Below are 16824 nucleotides of genomic sequence, written 5' to 3'. Positions count from 1 at the left end.
TCGGATGAAAAAGGTAGTATATGACTATGTTCAATAAAATGCATACTTTTATATATATTTATGTTTTGTGCAATTCTACATTTCTGTTATAATATCATATGACATAAATAAGTGAGGCATAACAGCGTCAGAAAGTTCTGGCCTCCTCTTTGACCAATAATTCCTGGTAACGGACACCCTGCAGCCAATCAATGAATATCCGTTGCCTCCATTTTCTCTCTTTCACTTATTGTTTCCCCACAGAGAACTTATTTTATAGAGATACTATAATTATTATTTTTAAACTGATAAGCATTTTCTCTTCAGTTCCCACTTGTGATAATGTGAAGAATTTCATAGGATTTTACAGAACAGGGAAATCAGCACTTCTTCCTATCCTCCCCGTGTCAAAGAGACGTTTATTCCGTATTTCAAGGCATTATTGTAATCAGTTTGTAACTTAAATATATTGAAAGGTCTGGATGCTTTTCTCACGAATCCCTATATGTAAATAATCTTACGGAGGTGTTCTTCAGAAAAACTATAAATATAACCCTGATTATCAGGTCGTGCTGAAATAAAATAAAAAGAGACATAAACACAAAGTGCTCTGTACTGAATATTCAAAAACCGCTTAACGCCGATTTTGGCATCGTTCTCAAACAGAAATTCTGCCAACAGATTTGCAGATTTGTCATTTATGATATTTTTAAACTTTAAAGACTTTATTGTGGGAAATGTGGTGTTCCCTAAAGAAAAGACAACTCTTAAAAATAAGGAATTGATCATTATTTGCGTTTTTTCATTCATATATGCAAGTTTAGCAATTAAAAAAAGATTGTTTTGTTGTTTTCCTGAAGTATGTTCAGCAGTATATGAAACTGCTTTTTAATTCCACTTACTAAATATTATGTATGATATATCTTAGTTGTGTAGTGTGTGATATACCTCTGTGCAAACCAGGAATAGACACAGACTATATATCCATGTAATATAGTTTCCCCAAGTGCCTTCCACTGATGACTTGATTTTTCCCTATTTCGTTATTTAAACATTATTTCTGTTTGTCTTTTCCTGTCATTATTAAGCTGTCGTCAGCAGCAACAGAATAATCAGGTGGTGCAACCGGGTAAAATATTGATAAAAAACAAAAACTAAGTTAAGTTAAAGTGTAAAAATAGTTGTGAACTATAAAGGTACAAAGCTAATGTATGTCATAGATTTACTTTGACATTTGTACAACAGTTTTTCTGTCTTTTAACTTAAAACTGGATGATAAAAATATGGCCTGGCCAATTGAATGCAATAATCTTAGATTATTATTAATCCGGAACTCAACCACAAAATAATAATGTGTCAGGCACGTTTGCGATACCAAGGTATCTGCCTAAAATGTCACTAACAATAAACTCAAGAAATACTAAAACTGTTCCGACTTTAAAAATAGGATTTCTAATAAAATAAAATAAACTTTATTAAAATACCTTTTTGAAATGTTTATTAGTCATTGACCATTATACACATGGATTAAACACAGCAGCTTTCCAGTCCACAGGGTGGTGATAAAGAGCATCTTTGCGCACTGATAAACATTAAAGAAGAAGACAGTGCTCCCATGATACCTCCACTGTTTATCATTTGCCATTCATCCACTAATATTTACTGCTCGTGCCAGAGTCACGCGTGCATTTCGGACACTGTAGTGGTGAATAAATGGCCTTCGCTCTGCCGGTGTGGCTCGCGGTCCAGGAGGAGCTCCTCGGACGCGACGAGGCGGACTGCGCGGCTCCGAGCTGTTTCGACGAGTTCAACGACGAAGCTTTGTTCAAGATGTTCCACCTCACCAGACCCTGCATCACCTTCATCACAGACGCCGTCACAGTCCGCATGAAGAGCATCGACATGAAGAAAGCCGAGCTGCCCGTGGACGCGACGCTCATGGTGGCTCTGAACTATTACGCGCATGGAGTGTTCTCCGCAGACATCGCGCAAAAGGTCTCGCAGAGCCAGACCGACTGCCTCGCGATCATCTCCACAATGTCCACAGTCATCGCCGGGATGTCCAATCAGTTCATCTCGTTCCCAGAAATCCGGGAAGCCAGAGCCAACGTCGCCTTCAAGATCGAGAGGTTGTGCGGGATCCCCAACGTGCTGGGCATCGTGGCTCCGGCTCACTTCAAGATCAGAGCTTCTCCGTACGAGAAGGAAACGTTCAGGTCTTTCGTCAACACCCTGGGTTACACGTCCGTGGTGAGCCAGATGATCTGCGACTCCGACGGCAACATACTGAGTGTTGAACAATGTTGTGTGGGCAGCACGTTTGAGCAGGGGATGTGGGAGACATCGTTCAAAGGAAGGGAGATGGAGGAGAATCTCCATGGCGCATATTGGGTTATTGGTAAGATCTATATTAATCAGAATGATGGTGACCCCCGTTCGTGTTGTCATTCTGCGCTCTATGCAAAGTGGCACCCAAAGGGGAACTATGCACATTTTCAAAATATGAACAACTTTTTCCCATATCCAGTGGCGGATTAAGGTGCTAATGGTCCCCTAGGCTACTCTTTGTTTTGGGCCCCCCACATTATTAATCGTGCTTTATCAGAAAAAGACCTAGAACCGAAGATGAGTCTGCAACCTTGAAAAACTCACTTTCTGAAGTTTCTTTAGTATTGGTCTTGCTGTTCCTTCAGTCGTAGTGCTTTTCTTTTTTCGTGCTCTGCTATCACATTTACTTTCTGACATTTTCGTCCAGTAACCGTGAGTGACGTATCATTTGACAACAAAACTGACCTCATGAACCCGGCCACATGATGGCAGCTGATTGGGTAAATGTGTTGATTCAAAAAGATTGTTTTTAATGTTTCTAAGGGCCCCAATAGGAGGCAAGCCTATGCCAGCCTGTGCATTAATCCGCCTCTGACCATATCCTAAACCTAAGCTGTTTCTCAATCTGCGGTCTTGTCTGGACTTGTGTTCTCGTGGACTTGTAAAACGTCATCAGTTGCAGCCCAAACGCTGTTCCAATTGAATAGGTAGCATCTCGCCAAGTACGCTCCAAATGCCCGGATGTGACCACCCATTTTATCAAGGATGTATATATGATCGGAGGTGACTTGTGTGGACTTCAGACAGCCAGGTATCCCAGAATGCATTTCATATTAACGGCTGTACTGCGTCCTCCTGTCCTCCGTAGTCTGGACTACCGAGTCGAACTTGCCAAGTCTGAATAACTAAGGGTTTGTCCACACAATCGAAAACAACCTTTTTTTTCTCCTACGTTCTTAAAAAGTTTTCTGTCCACACAGCCTCGGCTCAAGAAATATGTGACGAAACCAGTGAAACCGACTAATAACACAGACAACGGAAAAGAAGAGACGGGGAGACGCTGTGAAGACTATGATCCAAACCCTCAACCATCCTATAGAGACATCTAGTCTCTATAGGATGGTGTTATTGGAGACTTTTGTGGTGTTTCGGACACTCTGATGCACAAATCACTCTGTAGTTAGTGTCCTCAACAAACAGTGGGTGCTGCTGTGAGCCCCTTCTCCGTCCCTAAGCACTCACAGACCATTATGGAAAAGGTAGAAATATTTGCTCAACAGCGCCTCGACAGTGCCCAGGAGATGAACTGGCACCTCTCCAGCCACCAGTCCACACTCTATTCATGGTCCACACAGGGATTCTAACTGGCGACCCTACGGTTCCCAGCCGAGTCACCTATAGATCAAAAGATCCCGTTTACAGGCTCCTATAACGCCGGCTGCGTGTGGATGGTCAGCCAAACGGTACTAGATTTGTGCGGTTACGCGCCTCCGTGTGGATTGGCCCTAAGCCCACAAGTCCGAACTTGGGTTACTTGGTATTGAGAAACAGCTGCAGACTGCTAAAACTCTAATTTGTGATGTCATCAAGTGTATAAAAAAAAACATCATTTAAAGAATAATACTCAATTTTGACTAAAAAAAAGCAAAACTCAAGGTCCACTTACTAACTTCTTCTTAGAGCTTTAAACTGCTCACAGTCTCCCTCAGCAGATTGAATCTCTGGAAACAAATGGCCGCTCCATCGTCTTCTAAATGACACACTTACTTTTGGTTCAATCATGCAGTTTCTTCAGAGTAGATGTTCAGTTTTTCAACTTGGTGTAATGAACTTGGCAGTTCCCTTCATGTTTCACACTACATGTTTAGTTTCTATTAATCACATTCTCTCCATTTTTTCTAAAAGGTGGAAAAGGCTACAACTTAACCAAACACGTGTTGACTGCTGTGTCAGAACCTGCAAGTATCAGTGAGATCCGCTTCAATGAGGCCCACGCAAAGATCCACAACGTCATGCGGACAACGCTCGGCTCCATAAAGAGGCGTTTCAGGTGTCTGATGCAACTTGGTTTTGCACAAGAAGGCTCATTGGACAAGAAGTCCAACATCATCAAGGCGTGCAGCGTCCTGCACAACATCACTAAGAAGTTCTCTGTCCCTCCGCCGCCTGCTGCTGGTAGAATTGAGCCCCTGCATCCAGGCAAGCAGCGTGCTGTGCCAGTCGAGAGCAACTCCGAGGCTGTAAAAGCCAGACAGGAACTCATCAACGGTATGTTCTCTGTTGGCTCCAAATCGCAGGACCCACCAGCTAAAGACGCCACAGAGGAGGATATGTGAGCAGAAAGTGTGTGTTTTCTGCTCTAGGAAGCAACGGACCACCAACGTACGTTAAGGACAAACATTGGAACCAGAATCCAGTTATAATAAAATATTTATACACAGTTTGTTGCTGTTCTGTGTCAGTTTGACACTAATCTGTACATGTTTGTCATTCTGTTTGCAGACTTTGTCAAAACCGATTCAAGTATATTTGTTATTAAAAAATATTTTATTTCTTATATAAATATAAAATCATTCTTTTCTACCTAAATATCTTATTGTTAATAAATGTCATTTTTTTTTAACTTCATTCACCTGCAGTGTTGTTCCCTCACATGGTTATAATAAGATTACACATTTTGTAGACGAGGAACAGAAATGTAAGTTAAATACGATCTAAATAGTCCTATGCATGTACATTAAATATAAATGACATAAAGGTTTTACATATTTACAGTTTCTAACAAATATAGGCATGATGATTTTAGAATTCGTTTTTCATTCCAGTGCATAAAAGGCAGACGATCTAGTTTAGGCATTTGTGTTACGGAAGTCTCTCTACAACTCTTGCAGTGCGGTGGCGTTGGCGTAGATCATGTCTGCGTTCTCGTATATATTCTCTTCAGGCTTCTGATGTGGCTTGAGACAGTCCATGATGCATTGGTGCAGGAAAATGTACTGGGACTGAAAATAGATAAACCAAATGTGCTTGTCATTTGAAAAGCAGAACTCGGGGTGTAGATGTTTACAAGCCTCAGAGTATCCTAATAATTATATTTTGTAAGATTGGCTCAAGTTTAAATGCGACAGTAGAGAAGAGTTTCAGACCCATGTTTTTAGAGGATGTAAATGAACAACTACATGAAAATCAAAGCAAAGCTTTCAAATGCTATAGCATCCGTCCTTGGGCTGTATGCCCAGCTGTGTAAAAAAATCCTTATTAGGTATCCAGATACCTAATTAATAGGTACTAACTAACTAATCAAAGATACTAACTAAGGACCAGTTTTACCTCTGTCTGCACCATGTGCGGTCGGTTCAGTCTCATCTTGTGCACAAAGCCATTGATTCCCACCGCTCTTTCTTTCTCTAGCTGCTGAAGCAGCACATCCAGGGCAATGATAGTGCCTGTCCTCCCCACTCCAGCACTAAGAAAGAGACACAGCAAAAGAGAAGCAGTTAGTGCCAAGGTACAATGGTCATCATCTGGTAGTCTTGATGGTTTTAAAGTTTCACTACAGACTTCAAAACATATTTCTCCCTCCCGAGGACCCTCTTACAACTAAGATAAAAACTCAGCCAGTGAAAGTGACCGTTGATACTCATGTGTATAAGGTATAATAGTATCTATCCAGTTGACCCAGCTACAAGGCGCCTGTCTTTGACCTTTGTCAGATTTTGATTAGTTCATTATCTAGACTTAAAACAAGTTCAAACTCATGCTGTACCTGCAGTGAACCACAGTTGGTGCTCCAGACCCTTCCCTTTCTATGTGCTGCCGCACCAGTCCTCTGAACTGGATCAGGACTTCTGTGCCCTGCGGGACTCCATGGTCGGGCCATACGGTGAAGTGAAAATGTTTCACTGTGCGTTCCTCTGAGGTGTCACTCTGTGAAGACGATTCAGAGAGGAATTCAAATACAGTAGGTCTATGTCTTGAACCGATATAGGCGTCACTGAAGTCTTCAAGCTTTGTGTACAAATTTTTGCTTTTCTGGAAATATATTCATATCCAAGCTGTTTAGTATGACCATATAAAGATTTAGAGATGCTTCGTACATGTTTCACACTGAATTCCCTCAGTGTCCAGTCGGGCTCCTGCTGCTCAGATCTAATGGTGACTAACAGCTTTCCATAAGGGCACGGCTTATCGTCCGCAGGCCAGTATTGTTCACACTTAGTCTAGGATAAAGAAACAAAAGAAACAAAAAAAAAAATTGTTTTAATGTAGTTGTAACAATAAGCATCAAATAAGATCAGCCCAACTTTGCACTTCCCTTAAAATGTGTCAATAAACCATTCTCAAATCTTCCTGATGACTCACCCGTCCTCCCTCTGTGCAATTGGTTACCATGACGATGCCTTTCACTCTTTCCTCCCAGATCATCCTCCAAAAATCATCAACTGTGGAGGGCAGAGGACCCTGAGAGGCGATGTACTCTCTGTTACTGTTGTAGCCCTGCGAAGCAATTGTCAAAGTTAAGTCTAGCACTCTAGCAGGAAGGATGGAAAGACAGAAAGTGCAGAATAGCCCTTTTCAACCCTGACATGAAAGGAAGACGAGGAGATTAATGCGACGCACCTGTGAGGAAACAATTAACAGAAGCAGCACGGAGGAGAAGAGAAAGAGAAGTGAGAGGGACCAAAGGAAGAGGTCATTTTAAGTTCATTTCGGTCTAAGGACATTTTTGCTCTAAAAGGAAAACGGTGCCATATATAAAAATAAACAGATTAGCAGTTGAATCTTGTTCAGCTACATCTTTGACCTGTTTGGATACAACTGTGAGCTTCACTGCCTTTGTTGGGCCATGAAGATAAGTCCCCATTAATACAACTCTCCAGGCTTCTCCCTTTTTTCCTTTGCATCATGGTCTTTTATATTACCCCTCACCCCTCAATTATATCACCTCTTATCTTCTTGGACTTTAGAGCTACCCCCCAAAGAACACATCTCTTTCACTAAAAGTTGATTTTCATCTGGAGTCCTCACTTAATTTATTTACCTAAGGGGCATTTGATTTTCATGTCTGGTCTCTTTTATTGTCTTAATTTTGTTTCTCTTGATTTAATGGCCATTTTGTGCATGACACTTTGTATTTGAGTATGAACCACAACCATTTCATTACTATTTGAGTTAAATTCAACATGGTTTTAATTGATGAAAATGAATTGATTATTTGTTTTGTTTTTCTATGGCATTTTTGTAGTGAGGGTAGTATCTTTTTACTGGTTTAAATTGTAAAGTGACAGTGTAGGATTGCTATTATCCTGTTTACTTGTACTCTTACATGAATATTTGGAGATTAACGAGACACTACATACTTGCACAAGTCCTACATTGCTCAATATGAAATGCAATAAAACACCCTTTTGTGCTCATGAAACACACAGTCAGCATAAATTGCTACAATTCAAATGAATGTTCAGATGTTTTAACAAGCATTTACTTGCAACTGTGGCAACTTCACAACAATGTATTCTTCAACTTCATACATCTGCCTTTGACCATTATCAGGTAATACCTACTGGCATGTAACTGGCATTGATGTAGTCGGAGGTTCCATTGGGACTGGGTGTAGTTAGCTTCACTCGACACCAGTCATCTAGGATGAGAAAACAGGAGATGGCTTAACTGCAATGCACCACAATAAAATAAACATTGCTTAAAATGAGGTAGTGCTACTCTGGACTTTTTCAGTCCCTGTTTCTCATGATAGAGTGTCCAGCAGTCAGAAGAACAGGCTTACATGGCTGGATGTTGTTGAAACGATTCTTTGTTTTGTTCTCAGGTAGAATAGCTGCGTTACGTGTTTGCTCCGTGCCAACAGGAAAGAGGCTCTAAATGGAAGTTGGCAGATGACACACCATGGGATATATACAAACTCAGATGCAAAAATAGGAAACCAGAAAAGGAAGAACAAAGCAAGCACCTCATATTCCTGGCTGAAACCTCTGTTCTCATCCACACCTAATTGGTGGAAGTGGTCTGGAAACTTTGCCACAGAAATAGCTCTGAAAAACACGTCAAAAGAAGGATTCCTGTTACAGTATAATGATTTCTCTCTAGTTAGACAAGCTCTAATTTTCTCTTTTAATATTGTAGATTGACAGTGTGAAGATTATGAAGAGACGATAAAACTTACTTTTTTTTGGATTGTCTAAAACCACCAATGAATGGCTTTTTTCTGCTGTGGGAAAGAAGCAAAGATTGAGTCCAATTGAGCACAATTCATTAAAATAATCTAACTATAGTCATTGAGGCAGCACCAACCTTATAATATTTGGTCTTTTAATAAAAATGAAGACAGCCAGACAGATCAGGAGAGCAAAAAGCAGAACAGCAAATACTGATCCTCCAATGACTCCTACGGGGAGTAGAATCTGGATTAAATGCTTTGTAACATCCACTACAGACTCAACACAGCAGACACCAATACCAAACGACAAGCAAGTCATACAACTGATGCCAAATAGCACAATAAAGAGGAAATGGTATGTCTACAGAATAATAGTCACTTTGACTCACCTCTTGGATCAGTAGCACACGAAAAAACAAATGGTTGATAACTCCTTACGGTCCCAGACAGCAAAGCTATAGACACCTCATATGTATTAGCAGGTAGGAATCCAGATATTTCCAGATGCCCTTCCTCAATTTCAATCACTTTCTGATTATTCCCAGTCACGTTCACCTCCACTGAAGTCCACACACCCTCCGATTGGGGTTTCCAGACAATAAGGACAGAATAGCCAGCTGCCCAGTACTCACAGTGAGCACTTAAATATGGAGGAGCTGATTAAAACAAATGGAAATAATGTCATTCAAATACATCCAGAAACAATACAACAGTGTAAGAATGTTCAAAAAATATAATGCGATTCATGCATTTGCAGTAATACGCTAACATAACACAACATGTTATTTTCAGGTTCATGCTTATATTTTGTGTTTCTATTAGAACGTTAACCTTTCCACTGTCTGTGTGAATATACCTGTACTGTATATACCTTGTTTAAAGGCACAATTTCTCAATACAGACTGTGTGCGTTTCTCTGTGGCAAATATTCAGTGAGTGTGGTGAGATAGATTTGTACTTACCGAGGGTCACTCTGTGGTTACACTGTGGAAAGGTTGTTGAATTTCTTTCATACACAAGAGACACCTCATAGGTAGCACCAGGGTAAAGACCAGGAAATGACACATTTTTACCACTGGGACTGACATGAGTTTTTGTTTCATTAGTGGCTGTTGCAATGGAGAACAGGCCTTCAACCATTCCTTGGATCGATGAGTCTGTCACACGCCAGGTTACATTGTCACAGTCTATGGCTGAAATAAATGAGAGAATAATTGCAGACAAAAGGCTGCACTTGTTATAATATCCATATTCATATTCCAACAGTTTGTTAGAGACAAGATGTGTGTATATATACTTGTTACTGTGAAGCCTTCATAAGCAGTGCTGTTGAATCCAGAGAACATTGTGATCACGCTGAATGGATACTCTGTTCCAGGCTGGAGAAATGTGATTAAATGGGACACAACATCCATGTCTCTATTTGGGAGGAGTTGTGAATGTCCCCCATTAATTTGGACAAAGTAGTCCCAGTCTCTTTTCACTCTCTGCCATGTCAGGGTGAAGCTGGTCACAGAGCGTTCAGTCACATTAACCGAAGCCACCATTGAGGGAACTGAAAATACACATGCACCATGTATCAAATGCAAATACATTTCAAACTTGCATTAAAAAACATTTTAATTAATACCATGTGAATTTTAAAACAACCAGGATTGAGGCCTTATTAATAAACTCCGTAATATAACAGTGAGTTAGTCTAGTTAAGCCTTTCATGAGATTTATCCAGGCAGTACAAGATCACGTCCAGGTCATATCTATCTATCAGTTGGCTTTTATCTGTTCCATTGAACATGTTCTTAGCATCTGTTTTCACTGCAGTGATGTGCTGGTCAGATTTTATTCATGTGTTATAAAATTCTAGTGCATTATGAATAGGTAGTCATGTCAATGAGCATTAGTCCCTCTTAATCAAACGTGTGTGGAAGTTTAATTTAAATTTAAATGTGATTTTCTGTATTTTTTTAACCTGTACCCATGTGTGTTCTGTGTAAGTGACTAATGGCAACAACTTTTCTTGGTAATTGTAATTGTAATGGCAGGGTAACGGCAACTTCTCCATCTTTCAACGATGTAGTTAGATACTTACAATAAGAATCTGAGCACTTTTATTTGACGTATACTATCAGTGCGCAGGTGCCCAGTTTGATTAGATTGCGGTTCTGCTCACAGCAGCTCAATACTGGACCAATTTCTTAATAAAATGATTTGGTCATCATTTTCGGGGAATGACTGTAACGGCACTTTCTACCTGTATATATAATAGTTGTGACATCACAACCGTACAGAAGTCCTGACGGCTCGGTAAAAGACACAGTTTCTGGATACCGGCTGTGTGCATTTCCCTGTGGATTGAGGGTTTTGTGTTTTTTCACAGTATTTATATAGCACCTTGACCTGCTTTATAAAAAAAATGCATGGAAATGTCTTGTAACAGGGGATCTTTTAAAGTTGTTTTTAAAGGTACTGTTAAATACATCAATTTGTGTATGATTTGTATATCATATGCAAACTACCTGCTTCAAGTGTATACTCAAAGGTCACCTACCAGTCACAGCCTTAAATGAGAAATCCAGTGCTGTTGACTGCCTCAAAGCGAGTGATGAGAGTTAAATTATATTTATGTTAAACAACATTAGAAGGGGGGAAGATGGTGGACTTTAGTTGTTGTAGGTAATTCTGAAGAGATGGGATGCTTGACCTTAATGGGACTTACACTGTTGTCTTATTGAAGGTAGTATGTTCAGATGAGGTGATAAGGTGAAGGAACTGACACACAATTATTTACTTTTTTAAAAGAGAGGAAATACCTTAGAAAAATGGTGTTTTGTGCAGTTTTTCTTCAAACAAATAAGATAATGAAATTTCACTATTTTATAAGCAACAGTCAAATAAGTTAGTACCACCCCCGCTACTAAGAAATTTTAATAGAACAGAAATCATTTATTGATCCTAAACTGGGAAATTGCAATTAAAAATCAGTTAAATCAGATATTACGCAGCTCTGTCCTGGCTCTTGTTGTAGTATCAAAGGGGAAAAATCTTACCAGTGGCTGCAGAGTGTTTAACTCCGCTGCTTCTGACATTTTCATACACAGCAAAGAGACTGAAGGTGTATTTAGTCCCACTTGTGAGCCCTGAGATTGTGTGCGTTTCTTGAGGTCCCTCTGTTGCAGTGATGTTTTTCATCTTTCCATTAAATATAAGCGTATAGTTGAGGATCTTGTTTACTTTATTCCACTGCAGAGTTATACTGGTCTCATTTTGGTCAACTGAGTTGAACTCTTCTGTATTGGGAGGAGCTAGATTGTGGAAGGAAATGGAAAAGAAACTGTAACACATTAGGATTAAAAGAAAGATTATATTCCTAATGTGGTGAGTGTAGTTTTTTTCAAATACATTGCATTAAATTCCAGTATTTGTTGTCAGCCCCAGTCAAAATTAAGTGTGCAACACCTCTCTGTTACTAAGAAACTTTCAATGATCTTAGATTTTCACTGCGCTCTATTCCTGTTATATCAGAATCAATTTTATTTACAGGTATCTTTAGAGATACAAGAAATTTGACTCCGTTTTTGCATTACTTTCACTGCATTCACACGGAAATAAAGATAACAGCTAAGAACAAGGACAAAAAAGGTCGACAAATAAAGCGAGGGAAGTGACAGGACAATTATGTACCCAAGTATGCAAAACAAAATGTGTTAAATTCACTTACCAGTAAATGCAGTGGTGTGTACTCCGCTGCTGCTGACATTTTCAAACACGGTGAAGAGAGTGAATTCGTATTTAGTCATACTTGTGAGCTCTGAGAATGTGTGTTTCACTTGATGTTCTTCTGAAGCAGTGACTTTTATCTCCGTTTCATTGAACACAAGTATATAGTTGAGGATGTCATCCACTTTTTCCCACTGCAGCGTTATACTGGTCTCATTTTGTCCAGCTGATCCTAACGCTCCTGTGTTACGAGGAGCTAGAACATAAAGAGACATCAATCCGCGTAAGTACACAATATAATCGTGTCTCTACACGTTTTATTTTGTTCAAATGATAGAGGAGTATGATGTAGTAGGTATAATGTATGATTCCAAATGTATTCTCAAAGATCACGTACCAGTGACGGCTTCAAATGTGCGTCCAGTGCTGTTGACTCCCTCAAACGCAGAGACGAGAGTGAAATCATATTTTGTCCCAGCAGTCAGAGGACTAACCACATATGTGACTGATGGCTCTTCAAGTGATGCACTGATAGCGACCTCTGTGAGATTGCCTTTGTGATTATATTGTAGGAAATATGTTAAGACGCTGTTGGTCTTGTCCCACGTCAAAGTTATACTGCTCTCATTTTGCTTCACTTTCACGTCCTTCACATTTCCAGGAGCTGAAAGGAGAAAGAGTTGACTGTTTAATTAAAGAAAAAGAGTTTTGTGTTGTCTTTTTAGCAAACAAATAGTTCATTTAAATTCATTATTTCATCAGCAACAGTCAAAAATAAGAAGTGAGCAACGCCCCTGTTACTCAGAAACTTTAAATTACTGTTACAGAGATTTGTCGTGGTTCTTGTTGCAGGCTTTTATCAGGAGAAAAACATCTCACCAGTGGCTGCAGAGAGTTCTCCTCCGCTGCTTCTGACATTTTCAAACACAGTGAAGAGAGTGAAGTCGTATTTAGTCCCACTTATGAGCTCTGAGACTGTGTGTGTCACTTCCGGTCCTGCTGATGCAGTGACGTTTATCTCTTCTTCATTGTACACAAGGGTATAGCTGAGGATGACTGCCACATTTTTCCACTTCAGAGTTACGCTCGTCTCATTTCGTCCAACTGATTTAAAATTGTCTGCATTAGGAGGAGCTAGGATGCAAAAAGACATAGACAAGATATAGTGACAAAATCTAAGTTTAAACAAATGACAGGATGTATCTAATAAAGTGTTGTGTTTTGTGTAGTTCTTTTCAAACAATAAGTTGCATTATTTTCAATTTCATCATTTTATCAGCCACAGCTGGACATAATAAATGAGCTACACTCCTCTGTTTCTCAGAAATGTTATATTATATATTACAGAGCTCTTGTTATATAGCTATATAAGGGGAAAGTCCACTTACCAGTGGCTGCAACATGTTGTAATCCACTGCTTCTGAGGTTTTCAAACACAGTGAAGAGAGTAAAGTTGTATTTAGTCATGCTTTCAAGTCCTGAGATTGTGCGTCTCACTTGTTCTTCTGACGCAGTAAAGTGTATCTCCTTTGAATTGAACACAAGCGTATAGTTGACGATGTCCTTCACTTTTTCCCACTGCAGAGTTATGCTGGTCTCATTTCGGTCAACTGAGTTGAAACCCTTTGCATTAGGAGGAACTAGGGTGCAAAGAGAAGTTATCCATCGTAAATACCCAGTCATCGTGTCCCTATATTATAAATTGTATGTTCTGCTCAATTGACAAAGAGGAAGGTGTGTTAAAAATGAAATTAACGGTACATGTACAAACTAAATAAAGCACAGTGTCTTAGTTCCATTATTTCATCAGCAACAGTCAAAGATATGAAGTTAGCCACACCCTGTTACTCTTTAAAGTTACTAACTTTAAAGTACTGTTACAGGCTTTTATCAGGAGAAAAACATCTCACCAGTGGCTGCAGAGTGTTTTACTCCGCTGCTTCTGACATTTTCAAACACAGTGAAGAGAGTAAAGTCGTATTTAGTCCCACTTATGAGCTCTGAGACTGTGCGTGTCACTTCCGGTCCTGCTGATGCAGTGACGTTTATCTCTTCTTCATTGTACACAAGGGTATAGTTGAGGAAGACACCCACTTTTTTCCACTTTAGAGTCACCCTGGTCTCATCTGGGTCAACTGATTTAAAGGTGTCTGTATTAGGGGGAGCTAGGATGCAAAAAAGACATTATTGCTTATGAATATACTATTGTAAAATACTATTATACTATATTATATGAAATTTAGAAGTTTGTTTAATTTGCACATCACAAGCAAGGTGCCTGATTCCAAATGTAAGATCACCTACCAGTGACGGCTTCAAATGTGTGTCCAGAGCTGTTGACTCCCTCAAACGCAGTGATGAGAGTAAAACGATATATTGTCCCAGCAGTCAGAGGACTAACCACATGTGTAACATCTGGCTCTGCTTCTGGTGCATTGATATTGTCCTCCACGAGACGGCCTTCGTGATTATATTGCAGGATATATGTTGAGATGCTGTTAACCTTGTCCCACACCAGAGTTATACTGCTCTCATTTCGTCTCAACACGCTCACATTCTCAACGTTTGCAGCTGAAAGGACAAAGAATTGACAGTTTCATTAAAGACAGAGAGTTAACTGCGAGACAAATTAGACATCACAACTGGGCACTGGTCCGTACTAGTTGTAAATCACAAGGAAATACAGACATGTGACGAAGCAAAGGTAAAGGTCAGTGGCACAAACTCACGTTCTTTTGTTGTTGAAAGGGTTGTCAGTCGAGTGGTTGTCGTTGTTGCTTCTGTTGCTTGTGGTGTTGTTGTGTTGGAGCCAGTGATACCCTAAAAACAGAATAGAAATTGTTGGAAGACGGACAGAAGGACTGAACACCCCCCCCCCCTCCCCCCAAAATTTAATTTCACACTAAATTGCCAAAAGTGTTCAACTGACTATTGACTCACAGTCGAGAGAACTCTAATGCAATCTCAGAGTATCCCAAAGCTATGTAATTTCTGCTGTTATCTTGCATTTATATTATATTGTATATAGCAGACTGTGAACAGCACCGTGACGAGGTTTCAAAAAAGACAACAACAGTACTGTTTAAAGGCGTTCTATTCTACTTTTTAGTCAACAATCTTTCCTTGTAGGTACAAAAACGTACATTACTTAGATACAACTTGAAATAAATACATTATATTGTTGTGCAGGAAACTTGAGTAAACATTAAATGCAAATTATGGCCTGGATATAATTGTAGCAATTAGTACTTCTACCACATTAAGTGCAGCAACACCTAAGATTGCAACTAACAGAGCTGACAAAAGGATCAATTCGTATGCAACTATCCAACATTGCTTTTTTTAAGTCTTCTTTACGTCTTTTTTAATTCCTGAATAATAAACAATAAACAAGTTACCAAATGTTGGAAAATGCAGCTCTCTTTATTTTTCACATTACATTATTTCCTCATTCATGCTTTTGTGTCTCTGAGGAAGTGACAGTGTGGTCAAGAAAAAATTTTAATCATATTTCAACATCTGGAAAGCTCCATCATTACAGTATTGTGCAAGGCATTTTGTTTTCTGTAAACACTGATCTTTCCGACAATGTAATTCTAGGCTCGAACATGATTCACGTAATGCACTGAACCATTACTTTGGTTTTGACGCTTTTCTTTTGTTGAGGGTAAGAGGTAGTCTATCTGAGCGGAAATTACAAAAAAAAAAACACTTACCCAAAGTAGACTGAGGGAGACATACAGCAGAAAGTGGTCTGAGGTGAGATGGAAAGATAAAAGCTTCATCGTTACTACGGTTTATGAAGCTACACACATACTATGAAACGTCTTTGTTGTCCCGAGATACCCTTCAAGTTTCTTTTTTCAGTGCCGCCGTGGGTGTGTGGACAAAAACAGAGGTTGGCAAAGAATGTCTAGATTCCTGGGCTGACGTAGTCCAATATTCACTTTATTCCAGTGGTGTTGACTTTTAATTCTTCAGCATGTCCTCCTTCTGTAACCTCTGCTCCCCTCTCATATTGGCAAGTGGCTATGTAAATAGCTGCTTCTCCTTTTTGGCCTTGAACAACCACAGAGACCTTTGCTCCACCTGTTACTTCCTTATTAACCGTCATAATGTGCTACTTGTCAAAGGTAAGTCAATCGCATGAATGTGCCTCTGTTTATTAGTGGTAATTGCTTTATATCTGCTGCATGTTTGTGACCACCTGTGCACCTTTATGATGTGCAAATAAAAGATAATAATAATTTGTTTATGAAACAAGGCAAAGCTTTCAAATGTTGCTCAATAGAAAATGTGTTTATTTTGTTTTTTAACTTAATTGAAGTGATTATTTTAATGTTTTCTTAGTTGAAATCACTGTCTTGTCTCTTCAGTTGGGCTGGTTTCACACAATAGTAGATTTACTTTTGGTTTCTTTGCACTGTCTCGGAAGTCACTCATATTTATAGCTTCCATGTGGTCGAGCTGTATAGGGAACTGTGAACGGAAAACATTGGTGGCACTTAACATAACATGAAGTCATGACAGTTTTATAGCCTCATATTATGGCGCAGCACTCAATAAAAGTGCTGGTATATCAAAGAAAATGTTGTCCAACGTTATCCGTAGGGGAAACCTTAAGG

General features: G+C 39.5%; 2 protein-coding genes across 2 annotated transcripts; one reads left to right on the top strand and one right to left on the bottom strand.

The window, feature by feature from the left end:
• Nucleotides 1-1692: 1692 nt before the first annotated feature.
• On the top strand, nt 1693-4677 carry LOC310960845 (putative nuclease HARBI1; the record flags this gene model as incomplete). The annotated part of the gene is made up of 2 exons (XM_083932672.1): nt 1693-2377; nt 4213-4677. The coding sequence occupies 2 exons, from the start codon at nt 1693-1695 to the stop codon at nt 4641-4643; spliced, it is 1116 nt and encodes a 371-aa protein (XP_083788798.1). The 3' UTR covers nt 4644-4677.
• Nucleotides 4678-5182: 505 nt separating this feature from the next.
• LOC310960554 (receptor-type tyrosine-protein phosphatase H-like) lies at nt 5183-16021 on the bottom strand. The gene is made up of 21 exons (XM_083932274.1): nt 15916-16021; nt 14929-15019; nt 14504-14770; nt 14110-14364; nt 13588-13839; nt 13079-13333; nt 12597-12863; nt 12201-12455; nt 11530-11784; nt 9780-10037; nt 9445-9675; nt 8991-9138; nt 8489-8533; nt 8276-8357; nt 8093-8183; nt 7872-7948; nt 6670-6804; nt 6405-6527; nt 6074-6234; nt 5638-5773; nt 5183-5309 (listed from the first exon to the last, which is right to left on the bottom strand). The coding sequence occupies exons 1-21, from the start codon at nt 15982-15984 to the stop codon at nt 5184-5186; spliced, it is 3579 nt and encodes a 1192-aa protein (XP_083788400.1). The 5' UTR covers nt 15985-16021; the 3' UTR covers nt 5183.
• Nucleotides 16022-16824: the final 803 nt, after the last annotated feature.

The sequence above is a fragment of the Echiichthys vipera genome, assembly GCF_963691815.1.
Source record: "Echiichthys vipera genome assembly, chromosome: 18".
Taxonomy (NCBI): Eukaryota; Metazoa; Chordata; class Actinopteri; order Perciformes; family Trachinidae; genus Echiichthys; species Echiichthys vipera.
The sequence above is the reverse complement of the archived record's forward strand: the minus strand, read 5'-3'. Positions and strand labels throughout refer to the sequence as shown.

What these genes read in the sequence shown, in the direction of transcription:
- LOC310960554 (XM_083932274.1), bottom strand. Translation starts at nt 15,984, where the DNA reads ATGAAGCTTTTATCTTTCCATCTCACCTCAGACCACTTTCTGCTGTAT. An exon ending in ACAACATGTTGCAGCCACTG is followed by an intron (nt 13,334 to 13,587) that starts GTAAGTGGACTT and finishes TTTGCATCCTAG; the next exon opens with CTCCTCCTAATGCAGACAAT. An exon ending in GTTTCAGCCAGGAATATGAG is followed by an intron (nt 8,184 to 8,275) that starts GTGCTTGCTTTG and finishes ACTTCCATTTAG; the next exon opens with AGCCTCTTTCCTGTTGGCAC.